The sequence below is a fragment of the Ptychodera flava genome, chromosome 2 (assembly GCF_041260155.1).
Source record: "Ptychodera flava strain L36383 chromosome 2, AS_Pfla_20210202, whole genome shotgun sequence".
In the NCBI taxonomy this organism is placed as follows: domain Eukaryota; kingdom Metazoa; phylum Hemichordata; class Enteropneusta; family Ptychoderidae; genus Ptychodera; species Ptychodera flava.
In genome coordinates, this window is record NC_091929.1 from 22,671,228 (window position 1) to 22,684,077 (window position 12,850).

The 12,850-nt window shown below is 38.7% G+C and overlaps 1 protein-coding gene across 2 annotated transcripts in view; it reads right to left on the minus strand.

The window, feature by feature from the left end:
• LOC139117052 (neuronal acetylcholine receptor subunit alpha-2-like) overlaps window positions 1-3,584 on the minus strand; it is a 114,948-nt gene extending 111,364 nt beyond the window's left edge. For both annotated transcript variants that reach the window (XM_070679886.1, XM_070679876.1), the window contains exon 1: window positions 2,887-3,584. In XM_070679886.1, the coding sequence (XP_070535987.1) occupies window positions 2,887-2,983 (97 nt within the window). In that variant the 5' untranslated portion in view covers window positions 2,984-3,584. The remainder of the gene's footprint in view (window positions 1-2,886) is intronic.
• Window positions 3,585-12,850: the final 9,266 nt, after the last annotated feature.

The following is a 12,850-nucleotide window of genomic DNA, read 5'->3' on the forward strand; positions in this document are numbered from 1 at the left end:
GAATCGATTGTATTCAGTTAAAAGGCAATCTGTTATGGACTGAATTGGACTCTCTCTCTCTCTCTCTCTCTCTCTCTCTCTCTCTCTCTCTCTCTCTCTCTCTCTCTCTCTCGCAGAATGCTGCACAGCCCGGCGTATAGCTTAAAAACTAAATCAAACTTTTTTTTAAACCATCCAACTTGACCCAAGCTTCCAATCATCAATCACCTCAGTCACGCATGGAAACACTGCCACCCATGTGCACTCAATAACCGATCTTCCCGTTTACTCACCCTGAACGAACACCGAGTCACTCACCCAGAAATTCAAATACTAATACTCTCTCTCTCTCTCTCTCTCTCTCTCTCGTCTCTCTCTCTCTCTCTCTCTCTCTCTCTCTCTCTATATATATATATATATATATATATATATATATATATTATATATATATATTATATAATGTGTATATATACATATATATAATGTGTATATATATATGTATATATGTATGTATGTATGTATGTATGTATGTATGTATGTATGTATGTATGTATGTATGTATGATAGAAACAGCTCTCCAGTCGTACACTGGTTTACTTGTTTCGCTGCTCTTGTACTAAGTATCAGTACTTGCAAAGGCTCAAATAAAGGCTTGAATGCGGCGTACGCCAACCATGAGGTGTCCCCGACCAGTGCATCCCACCATCTCCTGCCCACAGAATTCGCCCACCTTGCGCCAACCAGTGAAGCTCACCCTGTCTGTAAGATTCACAGACGAATATGAAACCCTGGGAAAAGTGTACAATCCCCCTGAGCCCGATATTTCACTCGTTAAACCTCCCCATTCCCACGCACTTTTATATTCTGACTCATACACTCCGCAAGTAGCACAGAAAATATACAAAAATATAATCCCATCCTTTGCCTCTCTTCGACAGTGCAATCTGCTGTTGCCATAGTACCAAACGTGCGTTCCATCGCACTTATCGAATATGCTCCTGTCGGCTGGTTTTAAACAGAAAATAGCAACGACTTTTCAAAGTACACAGACGCCAGGTATCGACTCCTTTTGGATATTATCGATTGGTTTTCTGGAAAATGAGCGGCAGTTGTTGGGGAATGACAGGGCCTTGAGGAAGGTGCTCTCTCTCTCTCTCTCTCTCTCTCTCTCTCTCTCTCTCTCTCTCTCTCTCTCTCTCTCTCTCTCTCTCTCTCTCTCTCTCTCTCTCTCACCTCTCTCTCTCTCTCTCTCTCCACACACACACACACACACACACACACACACACACACACACATGACGCATCTCTGTCTGCCCGGTGGCTCATAACCACTCTCACAAGCATGGGATTTGAATGACGTTTGTTTGAGTGAAGGAAACACAATACCCGACACGCAACCAAAGCTGCTGTCGGCTATTCAACCGTGCAGATTTTTTGTAACATCAGTTTATAACATAAACCATGCCATGGAATACATCACACTATTTAAACAACTGGTGTTCATCAACGCGTCCACAGTTAACTGCGTTCGCGTGTGCGTTGTCTACAATACCATGAATCAACGCGATATTCAAATTTTGACTCAAATCGATGGATTGAAGTCTGCACGTCGGCAATCTTACGTCGCGTACGCAGAAGAAAGTCGACAAACAAAAATAAGCAACACCCATATCGTTATAAGATACCTTATGAACAAGTGTTGAGGTCTGAGTAATTCACTCCCGCGTCCATTTTAGCTGCTGTCATTGTTTTCGCGTAGGTGGTTTAGAAGACGAAATGGACGTTTGTTTGCACACATGTCGCTGTATTGGGCAATCAATGAAAAAAGTAGCAAAAACACTTCTGTTGATAAAGAGTCACTTGCAGAGTTTGAAGTATTCATCATGTCCACAAGCTCCTTCTAGGAATTATGATAACGACGCGTATATTCAGAAACAAATAACCTAATCATAGATACTTAAGAAGTGTATATATATATATATATATATATATATATATATATATATATATATATATATATATATATATATATATATAACTGTAAAGCTAATCTGTATTTATAATTCTGTAAGTCTGTGAAGCTAATATATACACACTCACACACACACACATATACATATATATATATATATATATATATATATATATATATATATATATTATATATATACATACATACATACTACAGCAGTGCTACACTATACCTTTGATATACACACACGCACATATATAGCATACGTAACACCAATGACTTCATGCACAGCATATACTATATATATATATATATATATATATATATAATATATTATATATATATATATATATATATATATATATATATATATATATATATATATATATATATATATATATCACTGTAAGGACATATTGTGCATGAACTCTTCCTAAGTAAGCATAAATGGTTTTCTAAAGTTGAAAATGCCAGGAAGATTGTAACGCCTGTTCTACTGTTAAGTGGAGCCTTGCTGGAGAATGAGAGAAAATACGCCCAAGTGATGGCGTAGAAAGTGACAACTCTACTTCCCGAGTTGCCGATAACAGTGTAATAATAAGACTAAGAAGCACTAACTTGGCAAAGCGGTGACTGTGGCGATAAGTGTCAGGCCGATAGCAAATGACAATGTAAAGGTTGTGAGAAGATACGACAGAAGTACTCCATTCTGGCGTGAGGAAATCAAATGCACGGGTCACCGTGTTTGATGATTTGCACAGTCCCTGATGTTCCAACGGTATTCCATCACTCTCATCCGTTTAACTAAACATAATTGCGGTAAACTTTTTTTCCCCTAACCTGCACATTACAAAACAATTTTGGTAGCACATGAAAGTCAAAACGAGAAAATATGAATAAAAAATCTTTTAAGAAAGCTCGGTTTTCTTGCTTACCTTGAAAGCAAAACGTGAAAAGCACAAAGATGCTGTGCAGTAGGAGAGCGCTTCGCATCGACATGGTGGCGCGTTCCCGGCCGATGACCAAGTTCATTGTAAGTGATGGCGGTCCTCAGGAGAACTGGTTAAATGGTTTCGCCAGCCGACACCAGATCGCGTCAACTCGATCACGGCCATTAATACATGCCATTAATAATCCTCGGCCGATCTGGCGGCGCAGCCCGGCGACCCGCGCACGGGAGTGAAAGTCTTTGCCTCGCTGACTGGGAAATTCAAAACCGCAGATCTGGAGAACACTTCAAAACATGGGATTGGAAAATCCAAAAATTTTATGTCGGTTTTTCCCCTCTGTATCTCCAATAATCCGTCTCGATGCTATCATCGGCGCATGGAAAGTTGCAAATTCTCTCCAGATTTCCGCTAATGCTCCAGTTAGATTTTCGCCTCTGGCGTCCGTTCGCAGCTGCGCAGAAGTGAGCTCGGCCGGACTGTAGCGCTGTCACACACTGTACCGCTTGATCGAGTTGTGACGGAATTATTCTTTGCCCGAGTAAATCCTTTAATGATGGGCGGAGAGCGAGTACGACATGAAAGCAGCGATTGCTTACCGTGTCGAAAACAAATCACCGGACAAAAAGAACTAAAATCAGTGTCCACCAGAACACACAGACGCGAAAAAATGAATTGTTCGGACAGCGGTCGTAATTTCAGATTCTGAACACCGCGTTGCGGAGCTGACAAATCAGACGCGCAGATTTTAATGTGTTGCTAGGCAACGCGCTTCACGGAAAAAATCTCAGCAGTGGGCAGGGCCGTACAGTCCAATGAAATTGCCCGTGTTTTCGCTTCACGGTATCATCCGGTTGGGTTCAATATTCTATAGATGTGCCACGGAATAGAATCTCGACATGTAATTTCAAAGACATGTCTGTCGTTCGACCATTTTAATGTGTTTGATTTTTTCGAAGTCATATGCCATCGCACGCCCGCTCTGCGATATTGACTCCACAGCAAGGTTGAGTCGTGACGCAACATGAAATGTTTCATCGAAGTACTTTTATTGGCTTCTCTCTAAAACTTGGGACATTGATGTTTTTTGTATCTTCACATCCAATGTATGAGGCTTCAGTAAAGTGTCTTCGCAGGTCGTTGTCGGCTAGCTTTTCTGGATTCCGTAATGCCGTAGGCGGGTGCGTTTTAAACGCCGCTGTGTCTACATCTTTACACATTTTCATATTTTCAGGCAGTGTTTGCTACGATCTCTTCTCTTCGATCATGTCTTCCTAATCTTCTCTTTTTCCGTAAGACATTTTGAATAACCAATACCAATAGAAATTATTCACATTTGTCTGTCGTTAATCAAACTCTCTCTCTCTCTCTCTCTCTCTCTCTCTCTCTCTCTCTCTCTTCTCTCTCTCTCCTCTCTCCCCTTCTATGATGTATCTATCTTTCTTTCTGTATGTCTGTCTATCCATCTATTATTTATCTATTGAAATTAAAATCTGTCAATTTCTCTACATGCCTACGTATCTATCTATCTATCTATCTATCTATCTATCTATCTATCTATCTATCTATCTATCTGTCTGTCTGTCTTTCTGTCTTTTTTTCTATCTCTCTCCCTCTCTGCCTCTGTCCGTCCGTTGATCTGTCTAAATCTATCAAACTACATGGAAACCTAGTTATGACGTCATTTTATAGATGTGCATACATGAAACAGTTACATGCAGCGGAAATCACAAAAGTCACAGTGACAATCGAATTACGAGGCCTGACATGGCGGAAAAGGTGTATTTCATTATTAATTTCATTGATGCATGTCGTTCAGCAATAAATACGACCAGAAATGCCGTCTTTAAAATGATAATCTTTTGAGACAACGTACAGTTATGAATGCAATCTAAAGTATTCATTGCTAGATGAAAGTACAGGTGAATGTTATGATGTCATCGACCGACTTTTAGTGATAGAAGAACGGTCATGCTAGTGTGGCCACTGTTACAAGGAGAGTATGTATGTATGTATGTATGTATGTATGTATGTATGTATGTATGTATGTATGTATGTATGTATGTATGTATGTATGTATGTATGTATGTATGTATGTATGTATGTATGTATGTATGTATGTATGTATGTATGTATGTATGTAGCTATCTATCTATCTATCTATCTATCTATCTATCTATCTATCTATCTATCTATCTATCTATCTATCTATGTCTTTTAGCTATGTAGCTACCTTTGAATATATCTGTGTATCTATCTGTTTATCTATCTATGTATCTATCTACCTATCTATTCGACTATAGGTATGTATCTACGTATATGTATGTGTATAAATATGAATGTTGTCGATTATACACATATGTTATGAGACAAATTACACAATCTCTTCCTCGATCAAATACCATCCCTGTGAAACAACATACGCTAATTTAAACAGAGTTAATTTCTATAGTGCTATCAATCCTCCTGTGAAATTGATTCTCCCTTGGTGTTTTGCTGTAGCGCTCAGTTTAAAGAACATTTACTTTTACATGTAAAGATCGAGGTCCGTAAATTAATTGTACGCCGTGTTGAGCTTACGGTTCACCGGTCAAGTCTCCGTGCTTAACAAGCCATGTATCGTAGCAGTTGTTTCATCTTTAATGTGGCGATATCAACATTGATTTTGATGTCAGAAGGCTGTAAGTGAAGTTTAATCTCTCTGACGTCGACTATCGTAGAATCAGACTCGCGTTGTATAAGGAATAACAGGAAGCGAGTTGCCACAGTTTAATAGAGTAAAAATGTTATTTTGTAAGTAGACATTCAAAAGAGCATTGCGCACTACGTCATTCACGAGCATCACACCGCTAGACACAGTAAGGATTGAAACTATAGCATACCAGAACAAAAAGTCATTTTCTGACATCCATGACTTGTTTAGTTTATTTTCGTCTTGTCCGAAGACAAAAGAAGTACAAGATGTAGGTCAACACTAGTTATAACAGTATTTTTTTCATTCACACCGATGTAGAAGAGAGACAGTTGTGTCTAGATTCTGTCGCCTTCAAAGATAGTATAAAACGCCCCCAACGATGAAAGTTTGGTTGCTCACTAACGAGTAATATTCAATGTTCTTCCACAGCACTGTTTGTATTACGCCTTTATCGGTTTACAAACTCGATGATACATACATACATACATACATACATACATACATACATACATACATACATACATACATACATACATACATACATACATACATACATACATACATACATACATACATACATACATACAATGTCATACATGCAATGTGCTCATACTTACGATAAAGCGTGCTCGGTGGACGGCCTCACGGCGCTAAGTTTTTAAAGTCGATGATGGCGATCTTCCTATGCATCATCATCATCATTATCGTCATCATCGTCATCATCGTTATCATCATCATCGTCATCATCATCATCATCATCATCATCGTCATCATCATCATCATGATCATGGCAATATTCCGTAAGGTCTCTAGGCTCTTATTTGGAAATCAGTTTAATTTGGAGACATCCCCTCGTAGGTTACGTGGGGTGGTGAGGGTTGGAGTCAAAACATTACAAAACGTATCGCACCGATAAAACGGGAAGGTTGAGAAGGATGCTGGCTTAAGGATATCTTTCTATCATGGTCATGATCATCATCACCATCATCACCCCCTTAGACAACGTAAATAAAATTGAAAGTCAAGAATTGGCGTGACTCAGCATCGAATAATGTACTAGAATGCTCTTGAACAAGCCACACCAGACAACAGACAGTAATAAAACTCGATATGACGGTCAAGAGTAATACAAGCAAACAATCTGCATCCAAGGCAAGCTTCCTTTCGTAATTTATTACATGATTTTTCCATGCATGTGGATATTATGAGATAAGATTTCATCGAATTGTCACACGCATATCTTGAGATTTTCCTACAACGAACGTGAGGAAACAGAATACGACTGACAAGCGTCGACAATGTGTCTCCGTTGTCTTTCAAGCGACCTAAATGGTGATGAGTTTTGAAGGGTAGATTTTAAATCAATGTTCTCATCTTCGCAATTTCAAGTGATCAAAGACTATCTTTCAAACTCGTTTCATTATATTGCCCCATTTTATTTTATATACAGTTTCACACTGTACCTTGACGTTTCATGTAAGAATTCAACAAATATTTTATTTCCTTTTTCCTATTGCATTACCGTTGTGTCCAATAGCGATAAGAAAATTCAAAAAATGCGGAAATATAATTTTCGTGTCAGTTTATGGACGGAAAGACTGGGAGTTAGGTGTCAGTGGTATACAGATAGATAGATAGATAGATAGATAGATAGATAGATAGATAGATAGATAGATAGATAGAAGATAGATAAGTAGATAGATAGATAGATAGATAGATAGATAGATAGATAGATAGATAGATAGATAGATAGATAGATAGATAGATAGATAGATAGATAGATAGATATGAATGATTGGTGACCGAACAGATGAACAGACAAACAGTCAGTCAGTCATTTAGTCGGTCAGTCAGTCAGTCACAGTCATTTAGTCATTTAATCAGTCAGGCGACCAGACAAATTTGACGCTGGAACGGATGGTTAATGACTGAGTTGACGGGCGAGTGAATGAATTAATACATTGGTGGGTGGGAATACAGAAGTACGAATTCGAAACATATCTGTTCAAGCACTTGACTGTGTTTTGCTCCATGCTAATTTGCGTTGCACTGACGTTCTCACAGCGAAAAACCGAATGAATTCAGAAATGATGGCGACACATGCCGTGGATGTTGAAAGGGAGAGCTCAATTTCAAACAATCTTTGGTTAGATAGAAATGCATGCAAGTTTTCTAAGTCATCAGAAACTCGACTTTAATGACGCATATCTTCAAGTGAGCTTTTCATGATCTAGGCATTGCTGTATACGTCATATGAGCTTGAATATACCTGAAATTGGAAACCTTAGCAACCTTACAGTCGCTACGTCTTGGGTTCCGGTCTTTTCATCAGACTGATGAACACGTCTTAAATGGAAGCTATATCACCCAGCTCGTTTTTCTCCGCTGTTCTTTTGATGGATGGTTCGGCGAGAATGTCAGGAAGGGTGTCAAGATTCGCGACTTTATGTCACAGCCCTGTTAGGATGGCTATCCGTCAAAGAGCGAAACACGACTCGTCGTACTTCCCGGTGAAACTCGGCACGGGGTTTTGTGATGGCTCGCGCGTTTAAAAAATTGCTCTTTCGCTGGCAGCATTGGCAGATAATGCCGAGGTTGCATGATATATTAAGAAGGGAACTGAGATGTCCGTAGGTTCAGAAAGGGCGTATATTTTCCTGTCACCAAAAATACACGTAAATCAGCCGAAATTTGGGTCGAGCGTCGTTGTCTCTCATCATACTATTTAGTGTGGTCGTTAAGACCTGTGTTCTAGTTTTTACATTGGTCCTGCGGTCTGCATTCCAGCTATCCAAAAGTTGAACTGTACTTGAAAATTTATAATAGTATCATATTCATATAAGAATTTGTCGTTTCTATTTTCTGTCACCAACACTCCGATTGTCCATCTTTCAATGTTTTACGTTGTATTTTGACATCCGCTAAATTCCTTCAGCACTTTCCCAAGGTCACGCTAGGTTCGTTCCCACGCACACGTTGCGCTGATTATCACGTGACCGTTTTCTCGGCGTGTTTGGCCCGACATCCGTTCAACTCCTATATTCCTCCGTAACACATCAATTTCCTCTTGTTCATACTCACTGGCACTCACCAGAAGACTTAATATACTATTTCCTATGTGCCATTCAAATGTATCTCTGTTCTTCCCATTCTGTATAACGTATATGTGAGACTAAATCTGCTCGAAAGATCTAAATTTGCGTGTCTTCCCCTACATGATCCATTCCCTCTTTTTTGACCTTGATTTGTATCTCTTTGTATAGCTACATACTTCTCCGCTTCCGTCCGTTTTGTAAGTCTGTCTTTCACAATCTCTCTCCCACAAAATTTATCTTTGTGCACAAGTCATGCTGCAAACACAGGTTCATTGCTTCTCCCTCCCTTTCTGCACTCTCCATCGCTGTCTGTTTATTTGTCTGTCTGCGTCTCGCTGTCTTTGTATGTATGTATGTATGTATGTATGTATGTATGTATGTATGTATGGATGTATGTATGTATGGATGGATGGATGGATGGATGCGTTTCGGTCTCTCTCTCTCTCTCTCTCTCTCTCTCTCTCTCTCTCTCTCTCTCTCTCTCTCTCATATCACATATACGCGTATCCTTACTGACTGTGCGATCTTACATACTCATCAATTGGTCTATGACAAATTTAAATCAATGCCGTCATAAATTTTAATCACGCTGATATTTGTGATTGTCACCCCACTCACCGAATTGTGAAGAGTAATGGTGATTCACTGCTGAATGGCGTGACTTTAATCACCAACACAGCTGGTGAGATCATTGAGTGTAACAAAAAAATTACCTCACCCCTCTTCAAACATGAAATGTTCGGGTTCAATATAAAGATCAAGTGCCATCGGCTCTGTGGCATGGCCATTAGCGCGTTATAGGGGTCAATTGGTCTGGCCCGTGTGATCTTCACGGCGTGTGGTATGCGGACACGTGATAAATCAAATTGAAACAGATACTAGAATTGAGAGTAAATCAATAGTCGGCCATGTGCCTTACACTGTTGATACATATGAAAATTAAAAACACATGAAGCGAAGGTTCGCAACCTGTGTAGGACAAAAAAATACGCCACGAGCGAACGATGGTCTAATTTACACGGTCGAAATATGACATTGCACAATAAATCAGGGAGGTTTACTCGCCCGGCGCTGATGTCCAATACTCGGCGGGGGTTGGTAACGTCGTGGTGACGGTGCTTTATCTTGTTAATGGGAATATTTGCAGAGTTATGAATTCCCGAGAATTTGGCGTCGTTTGGCCAATCTCACATTCACACTAAACGAAAGATAAAGAAACGCAGACAATGAGCTGCAGAGGCGCTCTACCTCGCGGTTGTCCACAGAGGATCCCAACCTGAATCGTTAGATTTTCATTTTTTATTTCTTTAATTTTAGACATACAAAACTCTTTTCAGATACGTATCTTGTGTATGCGAAGGCCACTAACGTCGATGTAATTTGTTTTCTTCCAACACCAACGGCAAATAATTATAGCGGTTGGTCATAAACGTCAGTATCAAAGATCCAGTGAATTGAATTACGAGCAGTGTTGAGTTCCCAATGTAATTACTAGCGTGTATTGTTACACGACAACACGTTATATCAGGAATATCAGAGCTGAGGGGTGGCAATTATCATATTGTCACGGTCAGTTTCTCCTGTCTCGGTCAATAAAACGCTGCGCATAAACATCGTGTTTTTCTTCGGCATGTCGCTGTTATTGCTCGTTATGGTTCAAGGTAAAGATAACGATGACAAAAGAGATGACAAAGTTCGTGTTAGCTGCGGCAAAAATGATGTTAACGATAGTGACGCTATCAGAAGATTGTAACAAACGCTATTCCCAGGGAGTCTCGTGAAAACTGGTGGTGAACTAAATGCCAATAAAGAGAAAAGCTTGTTTCTCATCTTCAACGAGCGTCGATGTACGCGAAGATGCATCAGGCGCCGTCATTTTTTCACGTTCGCTTCAAAAAATATACATATGAGAAGCTGCATGACGCTTCGAACGGTAGAAAATATTAATATTCGAATGATTATTTGCATAATTTTCTGAACAGAGAACGTATTGTCGTTACCTTATTGTCAGAATTAAAACTACATATAAACAATCCTTTTTTGTTGTTATAACAAGTTAGGTAGTTTGATCTAGGAAGAAAAAGAAAAGAAAGAAAAAACCGCGTATTTTTTGTGCTACCCTAAGATAAATAGCACACATTTTATTTATAAATGTTTAGGTGTAAAGTTACTTTTTTGTTTACTCGGACTTCTTCAGTGGGATCAAGTTCGTTGTCATGAAGAGCTACAGTTGAATACTGTGTTCAAATGCTGATGGAATATCCAAGACTATCCACAGTGAACAGATAGTATCAGAAATTAAGGCAGCAGGGGCCGCGTTATTGAAATACTTACTCTTTCGCTCCAACTTTCAGCAAGGAAACGTTAAATCATTCGCTTCCGAAATAAAGAATGATCATCCGGGGTCCCCATGCAAAATTTTGTACGAGAAAAACAAATTAGTCAAAAAATGCAAATTTTAAATTTTAAAAACATTTTAACTAATTTTGTTTGGTGAAACAGATGTATTGTCTTATTACTCTCCATGATAGGTTGAGATAATAAAATAAAACCAAATTAACATTGCCGACACAATACGATGTGTGCAATGCGCAATGTTGTCATAGATAAATAACAACATTATTTGAACTTACACATACTCTTAAATACTTGGTATTTCTGCTTGATTTTAGGAGTACAACAAGAAAATTTACATGTGTAAACTGCGTTGAAATTCGACAGTTGAATTCTGGTCCGGACTAGAATTCAAATGTAAACAATCACAACGCGCATATCGACGCTGTGTTGACAAGCTATGTATTTGGTGTTACAATATGCTTTGGGAAGTAGAACAAGACTTGAATTTGACATATAAACAAATAACGATAAAAATCATCAAACGTAACAGCTACTGGCTCTTTAAAAAGTGATCATTGTCAACGTGACTGCAATGCTGTGCCTCTCAGTGATTATTATATTCACAGATACGTTTAATCAACTGACGTCTATTTTAAATGAGAGACTTTAACTAGGTGCTAGTTAAGCCTACGCGCCTGGCAGACTTAAACCTTTGTTTAAAACTGACATGGAAAATTTAAATCGTTCTAATTTTCAAAATCTAGAATAGAAATCAGGGGTCACTGTGCAAATTTTGATACAAGGAAAACAAATTACCCTATATTTACTGATAAATTTAAACTCAAAATGACCGCCGACCCTGTGTTAAAACTCTATAAGGAAGAGCTCAAATTTCCGATTTTCACAAAACATTTTTTTTTTATTTTGCTGCAGGAGATTCAAAATGAGTCGCAACAAGCGTGAGGAAAGTATCCGAAAGTTTTGAGAGTCCGAAATATCTGTCTTCGAGGGGCTTTCTGCATTAAGATGAAACGGCCGGGTCTCTTCGCAAATTTTAGACGTCGGTTTTTTTTCACAATTGTTCCTAAATGTCACTATTTTGAGACAAGACTGCGATACATGTAGCTGACGCATGCTCAGATGGCATCGATAATTGAATCGTCGTTCAAACAAATCAGTCTCGTTAATAGCGCTAGAAAATGTCTCCATGACATCAATAAATTTAAACACTGAATATGAGAAATAGTTTCTAATAAACCCCAGGACTGCTAGACTGATTCTACACATGCAAAGAAATCGTTGATCGACCCTGTCAACTGTACTTTTCAGTCTTATTAATGTACTGACGTAAATTCTAAAAGTGCACAAAAGTTCACTTACCCGACAAATCGGGCTAATCACTTACCAGCTTCATATATATGTGTGTATATATATATATATATATATATATATATATATATATATATATATATATATATATATATATATATATATATTCTATCCTAATTGCAGTATTTTGTTTTTGAATTTGACTTCACGCTAAAGCCGAAATAGTTGCCGTGCAGTGCTCAGCAATTTGCGATTTATACCAAGCTGACATATCGCCTTCATGTCAAAATATTGTTCTGTTATATATTGACTCAAGCACCTCAATAGACTTTGGTGAACATGACAGACCCTGGTGACAATGGAGGGCACTTGACCTCTGGGACGACATTCCAGTATTCGTGAAAGCTGTCGAAAGATCCCTGCAAATACTTGGAGACTGACGAACGAGATTTTCAACAACCGTCTATTTTTGATGTCCGTTGACCGGAACAAATCG